Source organism: Sinocyclocheilus grahami, unplaced genomic scaffold (assembly GCF_001515645.1).
Source record: "Sinocyclocheilus grahami isolate Dianchi unplaced genomic scaffold, SAMN03320097.WGS_v1.1 scaffold2759.1, whole genome shotgun sequence".
Classification (NCBI taxonomy): domain Eukaryota; kingdom Metazoa; phylum Chordata; class Actinopteri; order Cypriniformes; family Cyprinidae; genus Sinocyclocheilus; species Sinocyclocheilus grahami.
Window position 1 is genome coordinate 21,190 of NW_015507937.1, and position 13,291 is coordinate 34,480.

Sequence of the window (13,291 nt, forward strand, 5' to 3'; positions counted from 1 at the left end):
CTCTCTAGAGGCATCTTTACACATGCTCTTTACGGTATCACAGTGCTGGGTAAATGCATTTATGCCACCTATGAGCAGTATTAACCAGTCTGTGTAAAGACACTTAAATGCCACCTCTGACCCTTTACAGTGACAGTTTGGCAAATGTGAACGTGTAATGCTCATTATAGATGCTGCTTCATTCAAGATAAAAATGCCTGGCTTATAAACCCCGGAGGTGAATTAATGTTCCCCATGCTGTATATAAAAGAGTGCACTTTTTTTAAACAATCATTACAGCAATCATTTTAAAGACATCGCCATCGCCCATGTTTGAGAGGAAGGATATATCAAACAAGAATATTTGAGTTAAATGAGATTAAATTATTCCTTTCGGTGCAAATTGGCATCAGTGCTATTTTTAGTGTCAGGTTTGAGTCATTGCCTGATTTCTGTTGTTAAAAGTGTAGATGGACATCTTTTTCCTATTATTGACCAATTTCTCTGTTATCCCAGTTCTCAAAAAGTTTTGAGAAATTATTTGTACGCAGGCTTGATAATTTTAGGGCTGCAATGATTCCTCGATTCTATTCGAGTATTCAATAAAAACATTTTTAAACGATTTAATTTTGCCCGTGTCGAGTAATCTAATAAATACGGTAGTGGCACAGTTCACGGACGAGAATCCACGAAATGCATTATTAGACTGTTTCCCAAGGCTGCATGATAATCATAATAAAGCATAATGCTATTGTGAATTCACAAACGCTACGAGTCAATTAAATAAATGTATGCAATGCAAGTTTAATATGTGCTTTAATTATTTACATGCGTGTAGGTTACGTGCGTGTGTATCAGAGCGGCTCCGTTCACAGTAAACGCTGCTCCACACAAACTCTTATCATTTACACATGTGGAGCGTCTCAAACTCCATCTCTGCATGTTGCTGGGAGTTTGGGTTTATTATAACCTTCATCTGGAAACGCAACGTGTGCAGGTGAATGGCAGTGATGGAGCTGGTAGAAGATATATTCACCCCAGTGGATTATACTGAATACAATGTGGAGGTGAATAAACTTCAGACACTATTGATTGTTTATTAATGTGGAAACTGGAGAGATGTGGTATAAGAGGAAAAGCCTTCTCTTGGTTAAGAAGTTACTTTGATGATAGATGTAAATTTGTACAAATAAATAATAATACATCAGATTTAATTAAAGTCACTTGTGATGTTCCACAAGGTTCGGTGCTAGGCCCCTAATTGTTGGTACTTTATATACATTATATTTGTAAAGTGTCTCCAGCATTACAAATTGTTCTGTTTGTTGATGACACAAATTTATATAGTTAGGGAAAAAATTTGGAACAGATTCTGTATACAGTGGAAATCGAATTGATAGTCTTAAAACAAAAAAGTAGTATGATGATAATTGACTTTAAATAAATATAACTAAAAGTTCATAATAATCAGTAAACAAAGTAATAACAAAGCTAAAATTAGGATTAATAATGAAGAAATAAAAAGAGTGTATGGGAATACATTTCTGTGTGTTATAGTCTATCATTCATTGCAGGAAATCCATTGTAACTGTAGGAAATGTGAATCCATCGCAATATTAAATACCAAATAAATACATGTTTCGAATAAAAACTCGCATAGATTGTACTGTTAGCTCATAGTTCCATACATGAGTTATTGTGTGGAGGTATGAAGTCATACATATAAAACTCTTAAATGCAGTATATACTGTACATTACAGAAGAGAGCAGTTGATTGTAAAACGTGAAAAGTGAAAATACAGACAAAGATAAAACAGCAAATAAAAACAAACTATGAAAAATACCTTATATTTTACACGGAGTCTGACGAAGCCAGTGTAAAGACTTCAAGACAGGAGTGATGTGATCCCTTGTCCTGTTTCCAGACCGCATTGAGCTGAATTCTGAGCCAACTCTAACCTATTTAGGGAAGCTTCTGAAACCCTGGCCAGCAAAGCATTGCAGTAATCAATGCGAGAAATACAAAGATGTTAATGAACTTGTGTTGTTGTAGAATCTAGGTAGTTCTTTCATTGAATCAGGCACTAATTCATCTTTAGTGAATCTGCCCTTCAGTGTTTTTTTGTCATTTTGTCCTGTAGTGATTCGTTCTTCATTATGATTGTAGATGTGGATCCAGGAGTTCAGGTAAACGCGTGGATGAGCTCTGTGTCTTCAGCCGTGATCGCTGCGGTTCGTCTGCCACCCGCCGCTAAAGACGGGATGATTCTGGAGGATGTGCAGACCGATGAGGAGAAGCTTCATGGCAGTCTGCTGTCCTCCGAGTCTGCTTTCTTGCCCTTTAACCCTGCTGTTCATCCAGCTTCAGCTCCTGACAGCGGGGAGGAGGAGTTTGATGATTCTCTGGCTCCTCCCACATCAATGCAGCTCCGCCCATCGGAGGAGGAGTCCGTGGGCGGAGCCGTCCTCAGCTCTCTGACGCACGGATCGGATCATGCGGAGCGGACTGACAGAAGCGGTGATGCTGTGCTACAGAACAGTTCTGCGGAGGACTCAGACCGGACTGGGACGCAGAAAGCTCCTGCGCTGCAGTGTGAACCGAGCGAAGCAGCTGTCAGGATCCAGTCGTGGTGGAGGGGTCACTGGACGCGGCTTTGCCACCCACAGGCCAAAGAAGTGCTTGCTGAGATCCGCTTGCGAAGGATGCAGGATCACATCGTCCACCTGACCGCGGAGCTGGAGAGGTCAAGCTCTTCACTGTTTACATGTTTGTGCATCAGGTTATGAGCTGGAAAGGGATGCAGCTTTATCTGAATCATTCTGGTTTATTTGTGAATCACTGTTTTATTCCAGCTGTTAACCGATTAGTTCAAACGTAAAATCAACTTCAACAATACTGTAAGCTGAAACCGTGTAAAGTGTTTCGCAGTAACTCATATGTTTTGCAGGTTGCGCAAGCAGCAAGAAGAAGAGCGACTGCAGAGACGTGTTCAAGAAGAAGCTGTGAAGTTCCTGTGGAAGCAGGTCGGTGTGAAGATGAGGAATGATGAATACTGCTGTGTCCTGCTATGAATACACTGTGTGTGAACATGAGCGCTGCATGTTCCCAAATCAAAACACGGCGCGGCTTCTTTTCTGAGAATGTATCTTTGACCGTCTCCAGAAAAGCCTTGATGTCATTTTTATTTCATCTTTCTGATCAACTATAAAGTAGTGTTTGTTTGCTGTATTCTGGCGCTCCAAACCACGCCCCAATGAAGCTTTGGCAGATTATGGGAGTAACTTGTGTTAGCACTGTACACCTCTCCAAAGCAATAAAATAACATGACTATCTTAGAAAAAAAAATGCATAATGTTTATAAACCAAGTATAATTAATTAGGTTGCTTAAACAATTAGAAACAAAACAGCATCATGCATGTATGCAAAGTTTAATACAAAAGACCAAAAAACAAATAACAAAAGAGTACTTTTTTCATTTAAAAACATGAGAAGCTGTGGGATGGGGAAAAACCGCCATAAAGTTTGAGACATGTTTTTTAAAAGTTGAACTTAATTATTATACTTAATATTAATTTTACATGGTTTTCTAAGCATGCGTCTCTCAGCAGTGATAGATGTCCCTCTAGAGAATGCGATAAATAAGCGTTCTGTGTGAACGGCTTCAGTTTTGCCGTAAACAAGATCTTCTCCGTCTGTAGCCTAAAGGATAACAAAAGCATTAAATACATCGACACTTACATCATCATCGCATCTCGTGTGCCGCTGATAATAAGGCAGCCTGACGCACACCTAACATTCAAATGCTACGTTTTTGCATTTAAATGTGTTTTTTTATTTTAAATTCTACAAATATTCTAAATTTCAAATTTTTATTTGACAGCCCTACTGTCCTGTTACTTCATGTAATGCATTCTCACACAGCTGATGTTGGAGCGCAGTAAAGCATGGCGAGTGTTGTGTGTTTGCAGGACTCACGCCTCTCCATGTGGCGGTGCTGTCCCACAATGCCCTGCTGCAGGAGCTGAGCCGTGGCCCTCCGTCCGCTCAGAGTCCGGCTCTGCTGCAGAAGAAGAAGCTGCTCTCTGAGTGTGTCAGCACTCTGCTGCTGATGGGCGCCTCGCTGGAGGCCAAGGTTTTACTGGTTATACTGGTTATAATGGGACTTGTATTGGTTTTAATGGAGACTGTAATGGACCCTGTGGGTCTCTACTGGTAACTGGTCACCTTCTGTTGGTGGCTTGTTAAAACCACTAAATCCTAATGGAATATGTCCCAAAACACGCTACAGAAAACCATTTTTTTTATGTTTTAATGGTTAAAAGTTGATGGTTTGTAATGGTATTTGTAGTGGAAACTCAAAAAAGAGTCACGCAACACGGGCAGAAATTCCCTCTCCTGGCCGCACTACACAGCTCTTTTGATAAGATTTCTGTCAGACATTAACTGTCGACGGGTCGTGGCACGCAACCATCGGCTTCTCCCAGAATGCCATGGGGCAGTACGTGTTGAGATCTGTTTTCTAGAGTTTTCTTGTGAATGGTGTGAATAGCAAACTCACGGTTTCTCCTCAGGCCATCCAGAGATGCTTGCAGACGAGCGGTCAGCCGGTGAACGTGGAGGTGGTCAACTATGACGGTCAGTGTCTTTGAGAAACGGCTCATCTGTGCTCTAGGGCTGTCAGAATGGCTAAAAAACTGCATTTTGTACTTAAATATTATCAATATATGAATTATATACAAATTTAAAAGGCATAATTTCAGTTTGATGGATAAACGCTTTTGGCTTCTCTCCTGAGGCCACAAGAGAGCGCATCGAGCAAAATATTACTAATGCACGTCTCTCCAAAGCAATAAAATAACATGACTATCTTAGAAAAAAAAATGCATAATGTTTATAAACCAAGTATAATTAATTAGGTTGCTTAAACAATTAGAAACAAAACAGCATCATGCATGTATGCAAAGTTTAATACAAAAGACCAAAAAACAAATAACAAAAGAGTACTTTTTTCATTTAAAAACATGAGAAGCTGTGGGATGGGGAAAAACCGCCATAAAGTTTGAGACATGTTTTTTAAAAGTTGAACTTAATTATTATACTTAATATTAATTTTACATGGTTTTCTAAGCATGCGTCTCTCAGCAGTGATAGATGTCCCTCTAGAGAATGCGATAAATAAGCGTTCTGTGTGAACGGCTTCAGTTTTGCCGTAAACAAGATCTTCTCCGTCTGTAGCCTAAAGGATAACAAAAGCATTAAATACATCGACACTTACATCATCATCGCATCTCGTGTGCCGCTGATAATAAGGCAGCCTGACGCACACCTAACATTCAAATGCTACGTTTTTGCATTTAAATGTGTTTTTTTATTTTAAATTCTACAAATATTCTAAATTTCAAATTTTTATTTGACAGCCCTACTGTCCTGTTACTTCATGTAATGCATTCTCACACAGCTGATGTTGGAGCGCAGTAAAGCATGGCGAGTGTTGTGTGTTTGCAGGACTCACGCCTCTCCATGTGGCGGTGCTGTCCCACAATGCCCTGCTGCAGGAGCTGAGCCGTGGCCCTCCGTCCGCTCAGAGTCCGGCTCTGCTGCAGAAGAAGAAGCTGCTCTCTGAGTGTGTCAGCACTCTGCTGCTGATGGGCGCCTCGCTGGAGGCCAAGGTTTTACTGGTTATACTGGTTATAATGGGACTTGTATTGGTTTTAATGGAGACTGTAATGGACCCTGTGGGTCTCTACTGGTAACTGGTCACCTTCTGTTGGTGGCTTGTTAAAACCACTAAATCCTAATGGAATATGTCCCAAAACACGCTACAGAAAACCATTTTTTTTATGTTTTAATGGTTAAAAGTTGATGGTTTGTAATGGTATTTGTAGTGGAAACATTAGAATTTCTGGAATTCCTTAGTTCTCTTCACTGCTCCTAACGTTTCACAGATTTAAGGCTTGTTCACACCGGGACAAATATCGCGCGTGATTATCGCCGACGATTAACGCCTCGTGACTAAACAAAGGGCGTAAATGTGAGTGTGCACACCGACGTGCAAAACGCGAGGCGTAAAAGCGTAATTTTTTTTTAAATGCCTCAGGTTTTTTTGGTTTGACGCGCCGCAATGAGATTGGCGCTTTTGTTCACGTGCCTGGAGCTGCTGAAGTTACAGTTAAACACGACTTGGTGGCGCTCAAGCACAAAACGGTCTTGCCGAGCACACATTGATACCTAACGATGAAGAGGAAGTAAGTAGACCAAGAAGATGCATCGAGGCAAGATGAATGTAGAGCTGCTGGTCTCATTGGTGTCTGAACACAAAGGGCTTTATGACAAACGCGATAGCGACTACAAAAATCTCAATAAGAGGGAGTTGTTATGGAGAGGAATTGCAGATCAAATAGGATTCGATGTGTGCCAGGGTATTTCTGTTTTTCATTAAGTGCCATCTAATATCAGGGAGTGAATTTGCACGTTCACTCGGCTCATCGCCAGCGAAAATCGCTTTGGTATGAACACAAAAGATGCGTCGAAAAACGTCGGCGATAAGCTCGCGCGATAATCGTCCCAGTGTGTACGAGGCTTTAGAAGCTAGTTTTAGTGCTAGAACACTTTGTGAAATACTGTTAGAGCAAAAATTTAGGAGTCCTACATTTAGGACTGACACACCCATTATTTTTAAGATTTTCTCTTAAATCGGCGAGTTATGAGCTACTTTTAACCATAACTCTTTCCCCGCCAAACATGGAATTTTCTGTGTTTCCGTGTTCTCGCTGATATACGCTAGGGGGCGCTATTATGCATCTCCTGAATGAGTCTAGAATCACTCGATCAAAAACACAGACCAGGAAGACACAGAAACCAGCGATCTCAGATGTAAGCATATGAAAAATAATGATATCATCAACACTAACTGCATATAAATGAAAACTGCCTAATGTTAGCGAGTGAAATGTGGATCCAGAAAGTGTTAAAGGCCCGTGCAAGCTTTGGGAGCGCTGATGGAAGCCATCTAATGCAGCTTTGCTTTGATAATATTACTGAATATGATCCAGACGTAGTAGTTGATAAAAATGCAATTTTCTCAATTTTGCTCAATGTTGCTTTTTTTTTTTATGAAACCTACCTACATTCAAGTGTTGATATAAAAACAATGCTTGAAGCTAGAATAAAACTGATTTTTTTGTTTAAAAGTAGAGGGTCTGATCTTTATTTTGATGCATTGCATGTTCAGATATTCATACAACAAAATATTCTGGGGGCCATGAAATTTTAGTGAAAATCAGCAAAAACGCTGGCGGTGGCTGGCAACTTTTTTCAAAAGCGCTGGCGTGGAAAGAGTTCAGCTGTTTTGTGAATGCAGCCCAGGTGCGTTGTGTGTGTGTGTGTGTGTGTGTGTGTGTGTGTGTGTGTGGTGGGTAATTTTTTTTTAAATGCCTCAGGTTTTTTTGGTTTGACGCGCCGCAATGAGATTGGCGCTTTTGTTCACGTGCCTGGAGCTGCTGAAGTTACAGTTAAACACGACTTGGTGGCGCTCAAGCACAAAACGGTCTTGCCGAGCACACATTGATACCTAACGATGAAGAGGAAGTAAGTAGACCAAGAAGATGCATCGAGGCAAGATGAATGTAGAGCTGCTGGTCTCATTGGTGTCTGAAAACAAAGGGCTTTATGACAAACGCGATAGCGACTACAAAAATCTCAATAAGAGGGAGTTGTTATGGAGAGGAATTGCAGATCAAATAGGATTCGATGTGTGCCAGGGTATTTCTGTTTTTCATTAAGTGCCATCTAATATCAGGGAGTGAATTTGCACGTTCACTCGGCTCATCGCCAGCGAAAATCGCTTTGGTATGAACACAAAAGATGCGTCGAAAAACGTCGGCGATAAGCTCGCGCGATAATCGTCCCAGTGTGTACGAGGCTTTAGAAGCTAGTTTTAGTGCTAGAACACTTTGTGAAATACTGTTAGAGCAAAAATTTAGGAGTCCTACATTTAGGACTGACACACCCATTATTTTTAAGATTTTCTCTTAAATCGGCGAGTTATGAGCTACTTTTAACCATAACTCTTTCCCCGCCAAACATGGAATTTTCTGTGTTTCCGTGTTCTCGCTGATATACGCTAGGGGGCGCTATTATGCATCTCCTGAATGAGTCTAGAATCACTCGATCAAAAACACAGACCAGGAAGACACAGAAACCAGCGATCTCAGATGTAAGCATATGAAAAATAATGATATCATCAACACTAACTGCATATAAATGAAAACTGCCTAATGTTAGCGAGTGAAATGTGGATCCAGAAAGTGTTAAAGGCCCGTGCAAGCTTTGGGAGCGCTGATGGAAGCCATCTAATGCAGCTTTGCTTTGATAATATTACTGAATATGATCCAGACGTAGTAGTTGATAAAAATGCAATTTTCTCAATTTTGCTCAATGTTGCTTTTTTTTTTTATGAAACCTACCTACATTCAAGTGTTGATATAAAAACAATGCTTGAAGCTAGAATAAAACTGATTTTTTTGTTTAAAAGTAGAGGGTCTGATCTTTATTTTGATGCATTGCATGTTCAGATATTCATACAACAAAATATTCTGGGGGCCATGAAATTTTAGTGAAAATCAGCAAAAACGCTGGCGGTGGCTGGCAACTTTTTTCAAAAGCGCTGGCGTGGAAAGAGTTCAGCTGTTTTGTGAATGCAGCCCAGGTGCGTTGTGTGTGTGTGTGTGTGTGTGTGTGTGGTGACTCGCGTGTTTCCCGTGTTTCTAACAGGACTGTAAGAGTGGCCGCACCGTTCTGCATATGGCCGCCGAAGAGGCCAACGTCGAGCTGCTGCGCCTCTTTCTGGATCAGTCCAACTACTTCTTGCTCATAAATGCCAAGGTGAGTGTGCGGTGCTGTGTCCAGCGCTGGTGTGACCTCTGACCTCTGACCTGTGCTCTGTGACCTGCAGGCATTCAGCGGGAACACGGCTCTGCACATGGCCAGTGCTCTGCAGGGCCGGCGAGCTCAGCTGGACACGGTGCGACTGCTGCTGAGACGAGGAGCCGATCCCAGCGCCAGGAACCTGGAGAACGAGCAGCCGGTCCAGCTGGTGCCCCACGGGCCCCTGGGAGACCAGGTCAGAGAACCAGCGCTTCTGCGTCTCAAACTCAGCTTCATGCATTCACTCGGCCGCCGCTCCAATCTAACATACTGTAGACGATAACACCGCTAGTTATTATTAACATTGCATCGTCCATATCTTTGAAAAAGAGCATATGAAACTGAATTGCTCTGCTAGCAAGTTCATTTTCTCATCCAAATGCATCTTAATGCAACAGATACCCAACATAATAATAATATTACAATATTAAATACATTGACACAAAATAGCTACGTTTACATGGACACTTTGTGCTTCCATCTGAATTAATTAATTCTGATTGACGAATCTGAGCGTAGTGTTTACATGAACACTAAATAAAGTTTATAAAGCGGAGAGTTCCGGTGCTTGGCTCTGATTGGCTGAGCCGCGTTCGAAGCTGTTGTAAATGACGCTACAAAGTAACACACACCTTTGTTTACGTTTGTGTGTTGCTCGGCAACCACTTTGTAGCAACCACAACTGTTTCTGAGGAGCTACATTGTTTGGTGGAAGAATACTGTGTTTATTAATATCATTACACTTTATTTGCTCTGTTTTATTTTGTGAAACCTACGTATATGGAATAACCGTTTTATAAAAGCAATAACCCCCGTGAAGCCGTGGTTTACAGTGAATTTACCTAACAACGCCCCTTAGCTGTTATAAATTCACTGTAAACCACGGCTTCATGGGGATTATTGCTTTATTTTATATGTCACAAGCTTCTGATCGGATTGAATCTTTTGACATGCGCACTCTTGCTTCTTACTTTATAAAGCGGTAAAAGTGCCCTTCCCGCGCACAAATCCTGTCGTCTGTGGATGAGAGTCTTAAACAAGGACTGCTGGGACGTTGTGCTGCTTTACGTCACAGACGCTGAGTGAAAGCAGAATTTTAGAATGACTCAATAACTCATTTAGGACACTTTATTCACCAAAGAGCAGCTCTCTCCGCGCGTCATTACACTGTTTTTAGGTCACTGCACATGTGCAGTATTTTCCACTTTTCGATCCGATCAAGTGTTTGCATGTCCTCTCGCTCGGATTACAAAAGGAATAAAGCACCCCTTACAATCCAATCTGAATCAGAGCTGGCCAATTCAGTCCGATTGACGAGGTTTTATTCAGATTGTGCTTCTAGTCCTATTACGATCGCATTGTTAGAGTCCATGTAAACGCAGCTCGTGATGTGAACGCTCTTCCCGTAATGATGCACAAAGACTTTACTAAAGCTCTCTATTACAGCGCTGATCTGATTATAATAATATGTATATGTTAGATTAGTGCACTAGACTGTATTTTCATCATCGTGTGATTCCCAGCGTCAGGGTTCGGGTTCATCTGGACGCCGTCGCTAACCAGTCAGACCAGACGGTGGTGTTTGAGATTCCCTCAGCTGCAGCACTCACAGATCAGTGGAGGACTGAATCACTGACCCATGTTTCTCTGTTCTTTCCTCAGGTGCGTGGGATCCTGAAAGGTAAAGGAGCGCAGTCCCGCTGGTGAGAATCGCTGTCAGTCAGGCAGCCGTCTGTGTACACATTCATTTGCCGCCGCAGGCAGATGTCGGTTGTTTCCATGAAACAGTCTTATTGTTCACTACTGAGTAGTAGACGGCACAGGAACGTGAGAGCAACGCTTCAGAGAAGCCTGCAGACATCAGAAGAGGAATCCAGTGCTATGAGGAAGCTAGGAGGGATTATTCTATGAGCACTCACTTTTTTATATATATATATGAATCTTCTCTTGTTCGTTAGCAGATCTGAAGCGTTGCATTTGGCTCTGGTGTGTAAAAGTTTGTCAATATAATCTCTAAACAATCAAACTATATTCGTATTAATATTATTATTACTCTGCTGTGTGTTTTGTCAGAAGGTTAAACAGGAGATGATGATCAGTAACTTTAAATCTGTTGAACCAGAACGTCCTGATTGTTGACTTCAGGCGTGTTATTTTGAGACTTTCGTTCATTGATAATTAACTTTTATGAGGTCGTGCCATTCTCCAGAAGTCCTCTGATTATTCAGTTTGATTGTGACTGCTATTCTCAGAATCAACAGTAAAATCCACATAAAAATAGGCTTAAAGGTGTTTCTTACACACTCACACACACACACACCTGCACACACACACACACCTGCACACACTCACACACACACACACACCTGCACACACTCACACGCACGCACACACACACACACCTGCACACACTCACACACACACTCACACACACACTCACACACACACTCACACACACTCACACACACACACACGCTCGCGCTCACACACACACTCGCTCGCGCTCACACACACACACACTCGCTCGCGCTCACACAAACACACTCTCGCTCGCGCTCACACAAACACACTCGCTCGCGCTCACACACACACACACACTCGCTCGCGCTCACACACACACTCGCTCGCGCTCACACACACACTCGCTCGCGCTCACACACACACACACTCGCTCGCGCTCACACAAACACACTCTCGCTCGCGCTCACACAAACACACTCGCTCGCGCTCACACACACACACACACTCGCTCGCGCTCACACACACACTCGCTCGCGCTCACACACACACTCGCTCGCGCTCACACACACACACACTCGCTCGCGCTCACACAAACACACTCTCGCTCGCGCTCACACAAACACACTCGCTCGCGCTCACACACACACACACACTCGCTCGCGCTCACACACACACTCGCTCGCGCTCACACACACACTCGCTCGCGCTCACACACACACACACTCGCTCGCGCTCACACAAACACACTCTCGCTCGCGCTCACACAAACACACTCGCTCGCGCTCACACACACACACACACTCGCTCGCGCTCACACACACACACTCGCTCGCGCTCACACACACACTCGCTCGCGCTCACACACACACTCGCTCGCGCTCACACACATGCTCACTCACTCCCACACACACACACTCACTCGCGCTCACACGCACACACTCGCGCTCACACGCACACACTCGCGCTCACATGCACACACACTCACGCGCACTCACTCTCACGCGCACTCGCTCTCACGCACACACGCTCACGCACACTCGCTCTCACGCTCACACTCGCTCTCGCACTCTCTCACACGCACTCTCTCACACGCACTCTCTCACACGCACTCTCTCACACGCACTCTCTCACACGCACTCTCTCACACGCACTCTCTCACACGCTCTCTCGCTCTCTCACTCTCGCTCTCTCACTCTCGCTCACGCGCTCTCTCTCTCTCGCTCACGCGCTCTCTCACTCTCGCTCACGCGCTCTCTCACTCTCGCTCACGCGCTCTCTCACTCTCGCTCTCTCTCGCTCACGCGCTCTCTCGCTCACGCGCTCTCTCGCTCTCGCTCTCACACGCTCTCGCTCTCACACGCTCTCACACGCTCTCGCTCTCACACGCTCTCACGCTCTCTCACTCTCGCTCACACACGCACTCGCTCACACGCACGCTCACACACGCGCTCTCTCTCTCTCTCACACGCTCTCTCTCACACGCTCTCTCTCACACGCGTGGCTGGTGTTGATCAGATTTGCTTCTGTCAGTCTGCAGTATGATCGTAATCACTGCAGCGTTTCTGTATATATGTATTATATTTTCGCCTGGCTCCGCTGTTGTACTATTCTTTGAAAGGACTCGAAGTAATTGTCCTCTAAAAACTATCAGGAAACAGCAGTGAGAAGAAGTAGCAAACTTTGCGTCTCGCGTAGAGTTGATGAAGGAAAGAATGAATTTCTTTATGTATAAACTTATTAGGTTGTGTTCATTTGGAGGACAGGCATGAAAATGTCTGGTTTTAGTACACCTCACCATACCTGCACTACAAAAGAACCAAAGAATCATGTAAAGCTTGTTTATTTGTGCTGTTAGAACAAAATACTATACAGGAGTATATAATGTATGAAAGTAATAAAACTAAACTGAACAACAATACAAGAATTTTTTCCTCAATCATTTCATTTCATTAACAATTTCATTAATCAGGGACCTTTACTTTCACTAAAAAAATCTAATTTCTATTGTAGGCGCATTATGTAAATGTAATCTATAGACAAGCGCAAACTGTGTGCTTAATGCAAATGTTATTGGACACATTTAAAAGATCAGGTGATTATGTTTGTCCATCTATGCAAATGTATCTCTGTATCGAGACAAAAGA

General features: G+C 43.1%; 2 protein-coding genes and 1 long non-coding RNA gene across 4 annotated transcripts in view; all 3 read left to right on the top strand.

The window, feature by feature from the left end:
- The window catches only part of LOC107575618 (centrosomal protein of 97 kDa-like), a 12,004-nt gene extending 8,945 nt beyond the window's left edge, over nucleotides 1-3,059 (top strand). For both annotated transcript variants that reach the window (XM_016261975.1, XM_016261976.1), the window contains 2 exons: nucleotides 2,147-2,723; nucleotides 2,928-3,059. In XM_016261975.1, the coding sequence (XP_016117461.1) occupies nucleotides 2,147-2,723; nucleotides 2,928-3,051 (701 nt within the window). In that variant the 3' untranslated portion in view covers nucleotides 3,052-3,059. The remainder of the gene's footprint in view (nucleotides 1-2,146; nucleotides 2,724-2,927) is intronic.
- A 514-nt stretch (nucleotides 3,060-3,573) lies between these two features.
- Nucleotides 3,574-11,198, top strand: LOC107575617 (NF-kappa-B inhibitor zeta-like). The gene is made up of 5 exons (XM_016261974.1): nucleotides 3,574-3,577; nucleotides 3,950-4,113; nucleotides 8,754-8,864; nucleotides 8,935-9,102; nucleotides 10,569-11,198. The coding sequence occupies exons 1-5, from the start codon at nucleotides 3,574-3,576 to the stop codon at nucleotides 10,611-10,613; spliced, it is 492 nt and encodes a 163-aa protein (XP_016117460.1). The 3' UTR covers nucleotides 10,614-11,198.
- LOC107575620 (uncharacterized) lies at nucleotides 4,374-5,761 on the top strand. Its single transcript, XR_001607908.1, has 2 exons — nucleotides 4,374-4,616; nucleotides 5,487-5,761. It is a non-coding gene; the product is annotated as an uncharacterized lncRNA (long non-coding RNA).
- Nucleotides 11,199-13,291: the final 2,093 nt, after the last annotated feature.

Excerpts from the sequence above, each read along its gene's own strand:
- LOC107575617 (XM_016261974.1), top strand. Across the intron at positions 8,865-8,934 it reads TCTTGCTCATAAATGCCAAG|GCATTCAGCGGGAACACGGC; the intron begins GTGAGTGTGCGG and ends TGTGACCTGCAG. Across the intron at positions 9,103-10,568 it reads ACGGGCCCCTGGGAGACCAG|GTGCGTGGGATCCTGAAAGG; the intron begins GTCAGAGAACCA and ends TTCTTTCCTCAG.